Below are 15,718 nucleotides of genomic sequence, written 5' to 3' on the forward strand. Positions count from 1 at the left end.
CAGTTATGATACCCCATGGAGCGATGGTCTTGAGAAGCTGATGGTCGTCAGTCTTAAGACGACATTCCCCGAAGTTACATTACCTGGTTAATAAGAGCCAGCCATTGGCATTTCATGTTTTCATATTCTGTTTCTTTGATATCGATTTTAATTATAAATTAAATTCTTGTCCGTCTAATCACAATAAATTCTTATTAAATATTAAAATATTACAATAATTAACATTTAAAATATTAAATGATGTTCTTTATCGAAATATTCGATTTACATTAGACCATCATTTTTCATGTTTCACATGAAAAATGGAAAAAAAATGATGATCTAATGTAAATCGAATATTTCGATAAAGAACATCATTTAATATTTTAAATATTTTAAATGTTAATTATTGTAATGTTTTAATATTTAATAAGAATTTATTGTGATTAGACGGACAAGAATTTAATATATACTTATTATATCACAATATGACGCAACTTTACCATCTTATCGATTTTAATGTAATCTTATTTTCTCCTTTGTGCAGATGCTTATTCCGAAGAAAATTTTGTTTGCATATCTTATACCGTCCATTCAAGCTACATGTCTTGTCCATCTCATACTTCTTCATTTGATCTCGCCAGCGGTATTTACAGATGGACACGAATTATGAAGTTTTTCACTTGACGTGTGTTCATTGGCCGTTCTGTCTTGCGCCAAGTTCTGAAACTTTTCCAGACGTTGCAGAACGCTCGGAGGACGATGGACCAGAGGATGCTGCTGGTTGGAATGTGCTGCATTGGCGTTACGTGTCCATTATCTCTTTCATTAGTTCTTGTATTATCTTAAGCGCACTTCGTGTATCTGTTACGTTACGACGCAGTACGAAGGCAGTGTCGTACAAGTTACGATTAGCTGCGTGCATTAAAGTTATAGGATCCAGTGGTAATTATATGCACCACCTGCTTAAACGTTCATTAACTCTAGATTTCGTCCACACAGTGTGTTTATGGGTTTTGTATGATTGTCTGAATAAACAGCGATTATTTCCTTAAACAGCGTCAACCAGTTGATCTTTGTAATGGTGAAGTGTGGTGTTTTCTTCGCGGTACGGACCGAATTCTTAAATAATATTGAGACGATCTTCCGCTTCAAGGGGTTAATTGTTTTTAACGTGAATATGTCTACACGGAAAGGAATTTTATATATTGGCTTTATTCTAAATATTTCCTTTATACATGCTTTACAATTGAGATAAGTTTGATTAAGACATTGCTTATTTAACTTGAATTAGTTACGCTTAAGATGGGTCTGTGGTAGATGAATGTAATGTAAAGTAATGTAAGGTAAGGTAAGGTTTTATTTATTTAGTGTTCTGTCTGACGACAGGTCCATATGAACAGGATCCTTCCATCCTTTTCTCGGACTGGGACCTGTTCATATACGTTCTTGGCAGATGATCCAGAAGTGGTTTGCCATTGCCTTCTCCTGTGTGTGAATGGATGCCACGGAGAAACCGGGGAAGAAGCCCCCGGAGGAAAAAGTGAAAGGAAAAAGTGTAACTGCATTGTTATGTTACCTAGCAAACGTCAATTGTTGACTCGGCACTATTCTTACCTAGGAAACTTCATCTGTTTATCAACAAATCGACAATAATGGTTACCTAGGAAACGTTACATTATTCGGCAATTTTGTTACCTAGGAAACGTCATCTGTTTATTCGGCATTATTGTTATCTATAAAACATTTCATTACATTACCTTACCTTACATTGTATCATCGGCCTGCGAAGCGTCTGAGGCGCTGGTACTAATTATAGAATGCCTGTGAGGTCACGATAATAGTACGTAGCTGGCTAGCCGAACTAAGACTATTCGCGCTTTACGAAAGTTCTGTTTCTGTAACTCACACCTTCCAGCACTTCGTGAAATAGCGTCGCAGAGCAGAGTCCTAATGGATGACCTGACCCACCTTTCATTGAACTTAGAGGTTCATTAATTGTGTTCACGAGATCCCAAGTCCACACCTTTCTTGATGTTCGTTTTAATATTATCCTCCCATCTACTCCCATGTTCTCAGACTGGTGTTTTTTTCCTTTCACCTGTCGCTCATGCGTTCTGTATGTGCTTTGATCTGATCACCTTCTTAACATTGGCGAAGAGTGCAAATTACGAAGTTCCTCATCGTGGAGTCTTCTCCACCTTCCTGTCGCTTCATCCCTCTTAGGCCCCGGTATTCGGCTCGGCACCCTCTTATCAAACGCCCCCCGCGTGTTTTAACCAACGTGAAAAACCAGGTTTCACATCCATACAAAACAGCAGGTAGAATTATAGCTTTTTTTGTGTTTTAATACTCACGTTTTTAGGTAGGCGGGAATATAAAAGATTCTGAACTGCATTTCCCGTGTCTAGTCCGCTGTTATTTTCATCGTAAATGTCTTTGCGGTAAGGTTTATGCGACAGGTATCAGAAAGTAGGAATTTTATTAAAGGACACTAAAGAGAAATAGGTCGTGAAATGTTTTAATGTCTTCTTTATTTATCGAACATAGAACATCTATTGTATGCTTATTTAAACCTGTTTCTGCTACCTTGTGTGTGTGTGTGTGTGTTTTTTTTTGGGGGGGGGGACACACCCATAGGCCCCAAACGTATTCCCAGGACGTTTTGTTTTGTAAGCTAAAGTCTGAAATGCAAAATAAAACAAGTCTCACAGTTTTTGGCGTCTTGTACGGGAGACGCCTATAGTCCTGTTATATTACTGGCGCTAAAATTTTGGCAAGGATATCTGAGAGATGCTTATAGCTTGAACTTGAGCCGTCTCTTAATATTTTACGACGCAGTGTAATCACCTTGGTGACCGCGTGTCCGGCCCGTGGTCCACCCACCGAAACACCCATTCATCTTTGGGTTGGGAATTTCGGCTGCAAGACCGCATCATGAAAACATCGGAGCTGATTATAATGACATTTTGTACGAATGGTCTCCAGTGAATTTGTCAGGCGGGCGAATCTTAATTTGGTTCGCGTCTGCCCGCTTTAACTCGTGGAGTTTAAAAACAATTGTTATCAGATTGAAAGAAATGTTTATCGCGGTCTTGTGGGGTTGTGACGCCGTGTAATCGGTTTATGGCGTTTCGGAGGAACTTATCGTGTCCATCTTCGGGGTCGGGGTGACTGGATGTGTCGTTGAAATTTTTAAAAACGGTTAGGCAGCGACTGTGTTAATTGGGATGTCTAGGATCACGGATACAAGCGCGATAAATGTAATTATGATTCTGTTGTGGTTTGTAAGAACATTACACTCACAAATAAAATTAATCTAATTGAGGTAGTAGGTCTATAATTAAAATTAAGTTTCATTCTTGCCGAAAGTGTTCTGTATAAGGGATGCATCGCATAGAAACGTATATAACACCCGTTTTAACGGTCAGCAAGCCCACATTTTGCCCACGCAGAGCATTTATGGGTTACGATTCTCAATAAACAGCGATTATGTCTCCAATCTGTATTGACCGATCAATCGTTGCCATGGAGACGCCTTGTGGTACGAACTGAGTATCAGCTGTTGAATTTTCTTAATTTTTTTTTTCTTCTGTAAATTTTGCTGAGTTAAGACACGTATTGAAGGTGTGGCTGTCCGTTCTCATTTAAGTAAAGATGACAGTTCGGCTGTAAACATCTAGAGAGACCTCGCCATTGCGCACTCATTTATTTATGTGGTGCGTAGGACGCTTGGAAATTGTGTCTTCCCATTAGGTCAAGGTCTGTATAGAATATATTCCTCGCGTTGTATTTTATCACCAGTGGCGACTGGTGATTACACTTGCTAATCGAGCTAAGAGGGCGAGCTAATGAATGACGTGTGGCAGGCGTCCATACTTCAGCTGGCACAGATTACGTCAGGTGAAGTTTTTCTTAACCCTTCGGAAGCAGAATAATACGTATTTAAGAACTCGGTCCGTACCGCGAAGAAAACAACTCTTCACCATTACGAAAATCAACTGGTTAACGATGTTTATAGTGAGAATCACAGTTCGTCTGAATAATATTTAAGAACTCAGTCCGTACCGCGAAGAAAACACAACTCTTCACCATTAAAGAGTTCAACTAGTTGACGCTGATTAAGGAAATAATCGCTGTTTATTCTGAGAATCATACGAAGACACGTGATTGTTAAAGCATCGGATGGCCTTCGAAGGGTTACGCTGTTTCCCATAACTTACGGGCTCTGCACCTTTGCAACGAAGTGGTGATTTATTTGAACGTATTTTATTACAAAGAATATTCGTATCAACAGACATGTTTATGCTAAATATCACCATGATCAATTCCTGTATGGGTTTCTGACATGATTTTTATGTTTTCCTCAATACCAGGTAGATATTGTTCATTAAATTACACCATCACCGATTCCTTACGTATCCTTTCCTACTTATTATTCATTGTCAACCTGTTATTCAACGCCAAATTGTCAAAGCGTTGTTAAACGAGCCTTATGTAAATAAATGTGAGTGATTTCTCGTCCCGTTATCGACTTCGGAACATATTGCAAAGCGGTGCTGTTTGCGCGATTGAGCGGCCGAAGCTTGTCTCGCTTGCTTACATTGACCACTTCCAGATGTCGCACTGCGTCTTGTGTTGGTGCCGTGGCGTGGGCGATAGGTGAACTAGCTGTTTGTTTTTGTCCTGTTCTTCAACAATATGTGCTTTGGTCTCATGTGGCTGAATTATGAGATTTCAAGACACGAACGCACGAGGCCATCCTCTGCCGTCATGAAACCACAGAGGGAATTGAACCTGGGCACCCACACCACGGTCGAGAACGCCCAAGAATTGTACTTTTTATTTCAACATTCATCTGTTTAGACGGGCCTTGCAAGACACAGACTTTTGTTTATAAAATTGTGGCCCAGTAGTTGTGTTAACAGAATATTGTCCGAGTTACGTGTTTGTCTGCACGCTGTTTTGTCCCACAGAGCTAGAGACCTTGTGATCGGCCGATTTCTCACACAAGGATACCTTCCGTCTGTGTCTGTAAGGATTTAGAAAGTCTTAGTATTAGAGGAGGCCAAGGTTTTAGCAAGAACATAGTTAAATAACTAGTGCGTATGGTTGGTAGCAGTAAAATTCCCGTTTACTGATAAGTAAAAGGTATATCTGTACAGGGCTTGAGTTATTTATCTGTATTTTGATAAATATACACAGCATATAAGAACTTAAACACTGAATAATTGTCTGAAGCCTGCTGTTATCCGAGACAAGTTAAATGTAGGTTAGATTAAGCCTCGAACTTGTTCCGAATACGTGATAATAGGTTTGTGCTTATGGACATACTGGCTGTAATTCGGTTCTAAAGGGTTTTGACGACGGTAGTTTACATCTAAGATTATTCTTTGTCAGGACTTTTTCCATCTTCTGTTCTTTAAAATCACGACGTTTCGGAGGCTGGTTTTGTCTCCGTCTTCAGGTGAGAGGTACGTCGTGATTTAAAAAAAAGTCCTGACAGAATAATTTTAGATACTGGCTGTGTTTAATACTTTAAACCCAACTGGTAACTGTATGTACCACATGATTTAACAAGCTTTGATCTGTGGCGTCAGAGAGTTGATTATCGCAATGACCGTCATGTATGAGCGATTTGTATATAGACGGACGGACGGACGGACGGACGGACGCACGGATTGAGCCCACAGGAACATCGTGGCGCGTCGTGACCCAGGCTACATCTCTCGACCCTTGTCCGAGCTAAAATAAGTTGCTGATCTGCGGTTATTGCAGAACACTTGAGAGATTCTGCCAAACGGAATTAGTCTTCCACTGCAGAATTGTATGGCGAAGGAACTTTCCGTTTCCCTGTCTCTTAAAATGTTTCTTTATCATGTGCCCCCTTCAATTTTTGCTCTAAAAATGATCCCAGAACGCTGCAAGATCAGGATACGACGAAGAACAGTATTGCCACATGTTTTGTATGGGTGTCTGACGTCTCTTACTTTGAGGCACGAGCTAAGTTATTCGTGGTGCTTAATTAAGCGACGTAAGCTGCAGGTGTTCCGAAGCAAAGTCCTTGCTGGAACCAGACGACATTTAAGAGGAACTTGATGATTTATTGAGGTCACTCGGTGTGGTTAGTTAGGATGCCGTGATGGGCTGGGCGTGTAGGTAGAAATGCGCACAAATTTTTGGCAGGGAAGGTCATTTACAGACCAAGAAAGAGATGGATCTACGAAAAACAGTGAGGATGAGAGATGGATTTGTTACGTGTGACGTTAATATTTTTATGGTCTGGAAATTTGTTATATGTCGTCAAGAGGAAAGAAACGCAGATGGAAGTCTTTTTCGGATACTGCCCTGTGTAGATGTTGATCGACGTTTCGGCAACAGGTACCGCCTCATTTTTTTTTAGTATTTTCAGCTTCGTGGTTTAAAGAAATCGAGTATTGTGAGTGTCGATGTAAGAATTATGGGTGTTGACCGCCGCGACGCACGGAGCCCGTGGCCTGGACCTGACTGGGCGCTGACCGGACCGCCGTGCTAGCCAGTTATTTATGAGGCGGTGTTTTGTTTGGCGCCGCACAGACAGTCGTCTTCCCAGCTAATTATATTTCGGGCTGTCGGTCGCTTGTGAAACTACGTTTACTTTTTACGCAGTTGATTAATAATATTTTATCTCTCACGAGCGATGTCTATAATGCGATCTGTTAGGTCATGTACGTGGAAAATCATGATCATAATTATTCAATAGCCAAGGAGTTAGGCTACTTACGGCCTCAACCTAACCTAAAAATCTACGAAGATGGCTTGTCTTCTGGGTTGTAGCGCCGTGTAGACCTGTACAAGTTTAGCGCCGTTTCAGAGGTCCTTTCCGCCTCCATCATCAGGTCGAAGAGTAAACTTCTACCAGACTACACGTTGTAACTGACCAGAAGACAGCCATCTTCATATTTATCACCGTGAGAACCTCAAATCTTGCTCAAGAACTCTTTAAAGTCGTCTTTCGTTTCTTAATCTACGTGATTTGTGATTTTTTTTAAAATAGTTATCGAGGCTTTGCTTTTATTCTGTCAGGATGTTGAAACATTTTGAGCTTTATGTTCAGTATAGCTTTTATGTTAAATTCTTTTAATGTCTTCAAGAATACCTAGAAATTGACCTTGGGGAAATATGGTGTGATGGTGTGGATTGGATTAATCTGGCTCGTGATAGGGACCGGTGGCGGGCTCTTGTGAACACGGTGGTGAATCTTTGTGTTCCATAAAATGCGAGGATGTACTGTTACCTTCTCAAAGAGTAAGGAAGCTACGTAAATGGTTCAAACTGAGTGCTAATTTTTGTTATTTCTCGTAAACATTCCCGTGGATGTTGTGATTTTTTGCAGTCAACAGTCTGTGGCCTGTACTCCTTATTTTATCGTGTCTTTGCGTCTCTGTAAGAATGCCTAATGAAACAATTTACACACGCTGTGACCAAAATTCCAGGTCATATTTGAATGCATTACATATTTTTTAAAAAAACCCTCTTATTCTTACATTTAGAAGTGTCCTTGTCACGAATAACATTTATATCGATTTAGGGAATTTTTATGGAATGTGGTATGTACGCCTCCACACACATAAATGGCGTCTCGTATCGTTGTCATGGCGACCTTACGTCCATCCACAACTCTGCCTGCCTGAACATACGTTTTCGCAGCTGTCTTGTTTCTGCAGTGGGCTGATATCTTAATTGAGGAGGGGATGATGGAACGTAGCATCTGTCAGTGGTCCAGATACAAACTAGAATTATACTTAGGTTATCCTCTTATCGTGGATCCGGCATAGTCGAGATGCAGAAGGTGTGAGCTGGTCTTTCTTTTCGCGTGTGTACACGTTTGCTTGTTTGCGGTGACGTTAATTGCACAGCTGTGCAGCCTTTTATAAAGTGGGATTGTCTGTGAACAAGTTGTTCGTTTGGTAAATACGAGATTTTGGCTTGTTTCGAGTGTACTTTGCTCTCCGCGCTATCAGTAATTTGTTTGTTTTCGCTGTTAACAGAAGCGTCTGTAAAATTTGTTTTGGTCGGAAGAGCAAGGCTGTTACTTGCACTTTTAAAAGCTGGGAGGAGGAAAAGACCTCTCCTGTTAAGTGCACTGGCACTGGCACTGGCTGATTGAAAGGAAAATTCGGCAGTGACTACTTACTTCCATCATCGCACATCGTAATTATTTTTTTAAAAGGAAAATTGTTTGTAATATTTAATACATTAAGTTGGCGTTATTAGTGAAAAGCACGTCTTGTAATTCCATTCTTGTTTGTTTGTTTTGAAGTTACGGTTTGTTACGGTAGGTCCTTATTTGTTGTAAAAATTGCCTAAAACTTTGGTTAAGTAGGATTTGACGGCGGTGAATCCGACTATGGCTGTCTTCTAGGTTGTAGAAGTTTACTAACGTTTCGGAGGTCCTTGCTACCTCTATCATCAAGGCGACATGTCCTGATAACACGGCACTACAACCCAGAACACAGCCATCTTTGGATAATAAGTTCTGTTACCGATATGGAAATATTGAAATATTACATTGATAATGTCAAACTTGTCGTCGTCGTCGTTGTTGTTGTTGTTATCATCGTAATCATTCATGTCCGTCATTCGTCTTCTTTCCCTTTTGCAACAAGTAGTTCAAGTACAGTCACTTTCGGATTAGGCTTGTTCATTTAGTCGTGTAAGAGATGGCAGGTGTCCAGAACACTTCACGCCGTGTGATTAACGAGTGTGTTTCGTGCTTATGTTTGAAGGGCATATCAGAGTTGGCATAAGTGTGTAGTGTTCTGTGTTCCCTTGGCGATGTTTCATTTGATGTGTTTCTAGTGTTCGCGCGCACGATTAAGCCGGGAGTGAAAAAAAGAAGAAGAGATTTTGGGTTCGCGGTTTCTGCGTTCTTTTGTTTTTTAGTTGGTTACGCAATTTGAGACTATGTTTGCCGCTGACAAGATGCCCGTGATACAAATGCAGCGTAGAAACTCCCAGTTCCAACGCAAAGTCTCCATTCGTATAGGTAAGTGTTTGTGAATCGACCATTCGTTATGTTCTGGGGGGGGGGGGGGGGATAGAAACTTTCCCACCCTCGACTCTTAAGGGTGAGCCCTGGCACAGTCAGTACTGAAGTTACTAGCCACTGGCTGGATGATCGTTGTTCGTATCCCGACAGGGACACAGATTTCAGTCCACGTCACGTCTGGGGCCCACTCAGAATCCTGTCCAGTTGGTACGTTGGTGAGGGGTTTGTCTTCTGGGGGTATTGCCGCTGGGGCTTGGAGCTGACTCCGCTCCTGAATACGTCACAATGCCACGGACCCAATCTGGCTGTTGTGGTGGGTTTACATTTGAATGTTGGCATTCTTAAAAATCTTGTAGGATTGAAGTTGACGATTCAGTAAATCATGCAAACTGTCATCAAATGCCCATAACAGACTTACGCAGTTCAAGCAAAAGAAAATAGTTGTAAATGGACTATTTCTCCTTGCGTTATCCAAGCATGGAATTTCTTTTATTTAAAATGGTGTAACATTGCAGCTAGCACTTCTTCTGTTCTGTAATTCACGAAGAAACAAACGTCATGCTGGTAGGATTTAATTAATGCTGATTATGGAGCCAACCAACTGTTAATTAATACCTGGATTGCATTTGTATTTTCTTCTTATCCATAATTAGTTCTCATCTTTTCTGTCTGTTCCATTCATTTAATCTGTTTCTCATTGTATATGCAGTTTGGCGCATTTGCGATGCAACGCAGACAAATGTTAAGAAAGATTCAATCCCCGAACAAGATTTTAACCTGTGATCCCAGTGGTATAGCAAGTAACTTCTGTTATGTCAGAATACATTACTTAAGGAAATAATTATGGCTTCGTTCCTCCTAATCCTTCCTAGTCGTGGTTTAGGCCATCCTGTGTGAGTTACCTCAAAACTGTTCCGAGGGGCAGAGAGTGGTTTCAGCTCTTGGAGGCCCGAGGTTTGAGACTCTGACGGCAGTCTTATGAGTTGTGATATCCTGTGGTCTTTTAGGCATTTACCAACATTTTGGAGGAACATGACCCCTCCATCTTCTGGGTAGATGAACACACACACACACACACACACACACACACACTGTGCTGTGTTGGCAAGAACCCTGTATTATTACCATGACCCAGAATGACACAAGGTCTGTGATTGGACAAAGCTGTGGCATAGTTTCTAGTTTTAAAATGTTCTAGTCTGTCACTCTCAGAAAGTTCTAAATGGCACACCCTGCTTTGTTGATGTCCTTCATACTTTGTCTCCCTCTACCTTTTGAAATGTCTTTCTCTTCTCCCTACTTCCCATTGCTGTCGAAAGCAAATATAAAATGACATAAAAATCTCTCAAGGTTTTAAATTTAAAGTTGGACTCTGTGATGTTACAACGAGTTTGTTCATTTGATTGATTTGTTTTAAGGAAGTAAGGAGTGGCTTTGTGTTTGTGCAGGTGAGCGCGCCAACTATGTCAACAGTCCCCACGTCATCGCCATGGTCGGCCTCCCGGCGCGAGGCAAGACTTACATTTCTAAGAAACTGTCCAGGTACCTCAATTGGATTGGCATTAACACAAAAGGTAATCCATTTTATTACTTCATTTTTATGCTGATATAAAACGATTATTGAATCAAGCTTTAGCAATGTTTTAAGTCTGAGGGTAAAAATCCATGTTTTTTATTGGCTCGGGTGCCAGAAAGTTATAAATGAGGTCGTTTTATTGGAACTTCATTGAGTTTTATTAAAAATGTTACTTGCTAGTATCCTAACAAGTTCACAAATTACTCAATAATTTTGTTTAATAATATCAGTAATTATTACATTGTATTGTCAGCTTCTCGAGGACTGTCCTCCGTGGAATTAGTTTATTACTGGTTTAGTTTGAAATTGTTCTGAGTTGTCAGTACTGTTGACATGCACACATGTTCAAATGAGTCCTTCTTTCCCTCTTCTGCTATTTTATTTTAGCCACTGAAATGCCAGTATAAACGTCTCACTCAGCTAGCAGATTTATTTGAGTAATCAGATCTGTTTATCTAATTTTTTGGCCCTTCACCGTGCAGTCAGTACAGCACTTGAAGAGTGAATTGCTCACTTAATTAGTTTATAGGTTCATGTTGTTGAGTAATAAGTATGTATCATTCTTTATCGTCAGTGTTCAATCTTGGCGAATACCGCCGACATGCAACTACTGCATACAAGAGCCACGAATTCTTCAGGCCGGACAACAGAGAGGCTATGGCCATCCGGACTCAGTGCGCCATTGATGCTCTGCACGATGTGTGCGCCTGGCTAGAGAACGGTGGTGAAGTTGCGGTGAGTTAGTTTTTAGATTGATTTGTTGACATGAGAGTATCTGGTATCAGCATTTTATGATTTTATGTTGTCATTTTGTATTTTCAGGTGTTTGATGCTACTAATTCAACGTGGGATCGCCGGCGCATGATTAAGGAGATTGTTGTGAATAAGATGGGGTTCAAGCTGTTCTTTGTTGAATCAGTCTGTGATGATCCACAGATCATAGAACAGAACATAATGGTGAGTTGTCCACATCATTTCTTTTTGACGTAATCAAAATTGGTAACCTGCAGCCTGGGATAAACTGTGTCACAGTTGAAGATGACGCTTTGGCCATTCTTGTCTCCCTGCATGCACCACCGTGTTTGTAACCCGTGCCCAGCGGTTTTGTTTACTTCTACTCCATTTTAATTTCTGCCTAATTCCGCTTACTCAGTCCAAAATGATTCCTCAAAATATATTTCTGCTCATGTAAAATTTTCAATTCTCAATATCCTGCCACATAATTTAATAAATTTGTCTCTGGTACTTATTATTAAGCACTTTGCTAGGGAGACGTATGTGGATGAAGGTTTAAATCCACTCATTTTTTGACTTTTGTATTCAATGCAGGTACGCAGTCAGCTTTACACCCATTCTACTTTGCCCTGAGGCAAAGAACCCCCAGTTCTCATTGGGAAGGATACTTGGTGGGCCCCAGAGCTGGTCTAGAAACAGTAGTAGAAAGAAAAATCTCTTGTCCTTGCCAGAAATCAAACCCAGATCATCCAGTCTGTAGACTAGTCACTGTGTCGACTCTGCTGCCTGGCTCATACATGAGTTAACACGTTGGATCCGAAGCGATTTTTGCCAGGCATAAATTACATCCTGCGACCCACCAGTGCCCCTAAAACAATTTAGAACTCTGTTTGAATCATGACACTTCGATGGCTCTCAAAAACCTCATGCGTTGTTCCTTTCCCAGCTATGATGTTAGAAATACGTTATATAAACAATATAGTGCTGTGACCTATCAGTGTCTCTCGTGGTTCTAAAATTTATTCTCGTGATACCCGCCTCTGACCCTGATGGGAGTCAGTGTGGTAATATACCTTCAGATGTTTTGCAGTGTTATACAAATTGATATCTAAGAACAACTAATGTTTTTAGTTGCTGATGATTATTGTTTCTCAAACAGGAAGTTAAAGTGAACAGCCCTGATTATAAGAATATGAACACTGAAATGGCACTGAAGGACTTTCTGCAGAGGATCGAGCACTACGAGGAGAAGTACATGGCTTTGGACGAGAAGGAGGAATCAGACTTGAGCTTCATGAAGATATATAACACAGGTCTGTGCAAACAGCAAGGTCATCTAATCAGAGAATTAAATACGCTGTGTGTTTGCATAATTCTGCCTATTTAGATTAACAAAACTTGTACAATTATCTTTAATTTATAGTCAGAATTGTAATAATATTAATAATCTATTTGCTGGTAGTCTTTTGTGTATTAGTGCAATTCTTTAATTATTTCTGCGTCTAGAAATGTTACTTCTATTTCTTGCTTCTCATGGAAAACTGCTTATCGTGTCACCGGTTTATTTGCATGCAGGCGAGAAGGTGGTGGTCCACAAGCACGAGGGCCACATTCAGAGTCGAATCGTCTACTACCTGATGAACATCCACATAACCCCTCGCACCATCTACCTGACAAGGGTAAGGCTTTAATACACGTTCAGAATGTAGTGGTACTGATATTACATCAGACAGAGACGGTTCCCGAGACATCGGTGAGTTTTCGGTTCATAGCCCGAGAGGATTTTATGAATTCTGCTTGCTGTGAAAGTTTTAGGTTATAATAACATTACTTCATATTAACAAATAACAATAAAATGAAGTGGATGGTTTAAGAATGAATGAAGAAAGACACCAAAACAAGGGTTTGAACATGAAAGTAAAAGGAAAAGATTGGGATACATGTCGCTCAGAAGGAAGAGTATGAAAAGAAACTGAGGTGGAGCTGTGGGACGACAGACGGTTCGGTCATCAGGCAACCAGCATGAAGTTCATGCGGACTCTTCTGGTGGAAACACAGATTGCTGTGGCATGGGACTCGGAAAAACGCTATATATTCCAGTCTACAAGATGTATTTTTTTTAAATAAAATGTCTTCCTAATTTCTCCCCGTCTGTAACACATTCTCACGACCTTGACGTCGTAGACAGTGTTGCAGCATTTACGCAAGCTCTGCAGCCTCTCTGGAACTCACCAGTTTTTATTGTAATTTTCTTCTGCTACCAATAGGCCTAGTTATATTATGTAGTAATCTTTCTGAGAGTTTAAAATATGATGTTTAATATGAAAATATGCAGTACTTGTATTAATAATAATTTATCTTTGGACAGCACGGTGAGAGCGACATGAATGTCGAGGGTCGTATCGGAGGAGACTCGGATCTTTCTTACCGAGGAAAATTATATGCGACGGCGCTAGCGAATTACATCCACCAGCAAGACATACCGGGACTTAGAGTGTGGACGTCGTGGCTCAAAAGAACCATTCAGACAGTAGCCACAATCCCGGCACCTCAAGAACGCTGGAAGGCCCTCAATGAAATAGATGCCGTGAGTATCGATGTTTATCAAAATATCTTCTTTATTTCTTGTATAGATTTTTAAACCTAGAAGTACAAAATTGTCGTGATAGTCGGTAGTTTGGAAACTGAAGTTAATCCTCCGCTAGTTTGTTGGAGAGGAACATTGAGACAAATGTGGTGATACGTGATAAATGAAACTTGAATCACGCTATTATTACACTGCGCTGCTCTTGAAAGACAAAAAACTTGGATGTTATGAAGGAAAATGAACATTTTCCCAGATTCCGGTTAAACCGCCATCATGTCACCAAGGAAGTTTTAATTTAATTTTTCAGGGTATCTGTGAAGAGATGTCATATGAAGAAATTGCTGAGAAATATCCTGAAGATTTTACAGCCCGCGATCAAAGCAAGTTCACATACCGATATCCTCGTGGCGAGAGTTACGAGGATCTGGTAGCGCGACTCGAGCCAGTGATAATGGAATTGGAACGTCAAGGAAATGTCCTTGTCGTGAGCCACCAGGCAGTGATCAGATGTTTGCTGGCGTACTTTCTTGATAAATCAGCAGGTCAGTAAAACATTTTGGCACTTGTAACAATTTACCACCTCGAAGAAACGTTTGACAGAGGTAAAGTACTTTGAGATGGCACCACTGTTCATTGTAGCATGATTACTCTTCCTCCTTTTGTTTACAAAGTCTGTAGAAATATGAAAATGTATAGAAAATACGGTTTTATATTAGAGGCTAATATAAGAAATGTGTGATACAGGCTAGCAAACCTTCTCACTAGTAGCATGTTAACTTACTTTGTTCTGTTTGGACTTTATTACTGGTGTATTCGGGTGGTACTCGGAGACATAAAGAGGGCATGAAATCTCTTGCATGAAAAGTGGAACTTTTTTTTCGGGTTGTATCGTGTGAGTGTGCGATGTAAGAAATGCCTTTTAATTTTCCCTGTAGTAAAATATACTTTTATATTTTCAATTTATAATCGCTCTTTCTAAAACAGAATGTCTTTTGCATGCTCGTGAATGAGCTACGCCAGCGCCACGTGATGTCACACGTTCAACTAATTTATATTATGGCCAACAGTCACTCGTAAAGTAAATATTAATCCTGTATAAGGCTTAACTGTGGTCTTCGATCGCACGTGCATTGAGATTATGGGTTTGAATCCCACTTAGGTTGTAGATATTTGTGTTTTTTTGTGTTAGGTCTTGCAGTGTGTCCTGCGACATATCTAAAAAGATTCACTTTCTCAGTATTAATTCTGAATTGTAACGTGCCAGAAGGCCTAATCCTTGAAAGCAGAAGAAGAAGAAATGTGGTAAAATATTTGTCTTTGTTAGTGGTGGTATTCTGGGTTATGATGGCTTGTTAACTTACCAACTATTCACGGCAACATAGGTTTCCATCTTCAGCCGTGAAGATGATGGCAGTGTGTTCTGCTATAAATGTCGGGAGTCACCTGTAAGTCCACATGGCGTGATAACCCAGAGGACAACCAACGCCTTCACAGCTGTAACACCTAGAATCTCTTATTTATCTGTGTTTTGCGTTGAACAGTTACAATATGGTCTGTAAACAGCACATGAAACATCCTGATGTGTAGTTCACTTGCAAATAATTGCAGCCGTACCGACGTGGTAAATGTTTTCTGTCAGTATGAAAAATATTTTTGCTTTGTTTTTCTTAACAGTATTGAAACAGACGCGCTGTTCTTGCTCTTACTGCTGTGAACACAGTACAACGTTGTGTTGCAAGGACTTCATGCGAAGTAAGGTCACTGCCTCGCGTAATTGGCTTGGAGTGTGCCCCCTTTCCATAGCACTGCA

General features: G+C 40.4%; 1 protein-coding gene across 10 annotated transcripts in view; it reads left to right on the forward strand.

The window, feature by feature from the left end:
• Window positions 1–15,718, forward strand: part of Pfrx (6-phosphofructo-2-kinase/fructose-2,6-biphosphatase) — a 38,097-nt gene that overhangs the window by 13,258 nt on the left and 9,121 nt on the right. For 3 of the 10 annotated variants that reach the window (XM_022081998.2, XM_022081999.2, XM_022082005.2), the window contains exons 2-9: window positions 10,459–10,584; window positions 11,161–11,321; window positions 11,409–11,543; window positions 12,481–12,634; window positions 12,897–13,000; window positions 13,690–13,908; window positions 14,216–14,450; window positions 15,583–15,660. In XM_022081998.2, coding sequence (XP_021937690.1) covers window positions 10,459–10,584; window positions 11,161–11,321; window positions 11,409–11,543; window positions 12,481–12,634; window positions 12,897–13,000; window positions 13,690–13,908; window positions 14,216–14,450; window positions 15,583–15,660 — 1,212 coding nt within the window. Of the gene's footprint in view, window positions 1–7,771; window positions 7,929–7,953; window positions 8,297–8,820; window positions 9,008–10,131; window positions 10,157–10,458; window positions 10,585–11,160; window positions 11,322–11,408; window positions 11,544–12,480; window positions 12,635–12,896; window positions 13,001–13,689; window positions 13,909–14,215; window positions 14,451–15,582; window positions 15,661–15,718 lie in introns of those variants that run through there. The other 7 variants (XM_022082000.2, XM_022082003.2, XM_022082002.2 and 4 more) reach the window with 7 other exon arrangements.

This window comes from Zootermopsis nevadensis, unplaced genomic scaffold (assembly GCF_977971745.1).
Source record: "Zootermopsis nevadensis isolate Lab colony 2312 unplaced genomic scaffold, Znev_1.0 Znev_ptg000003l, whole genome shotgun sequence".
In the NCBI taxonomy this organism is placed as follows: Eukaryota; Metazoa; Arthropoda; class Insecta; order Blattodea; family Termopsidae; genus Zootermopsis; species Zootermopsis nevadensis.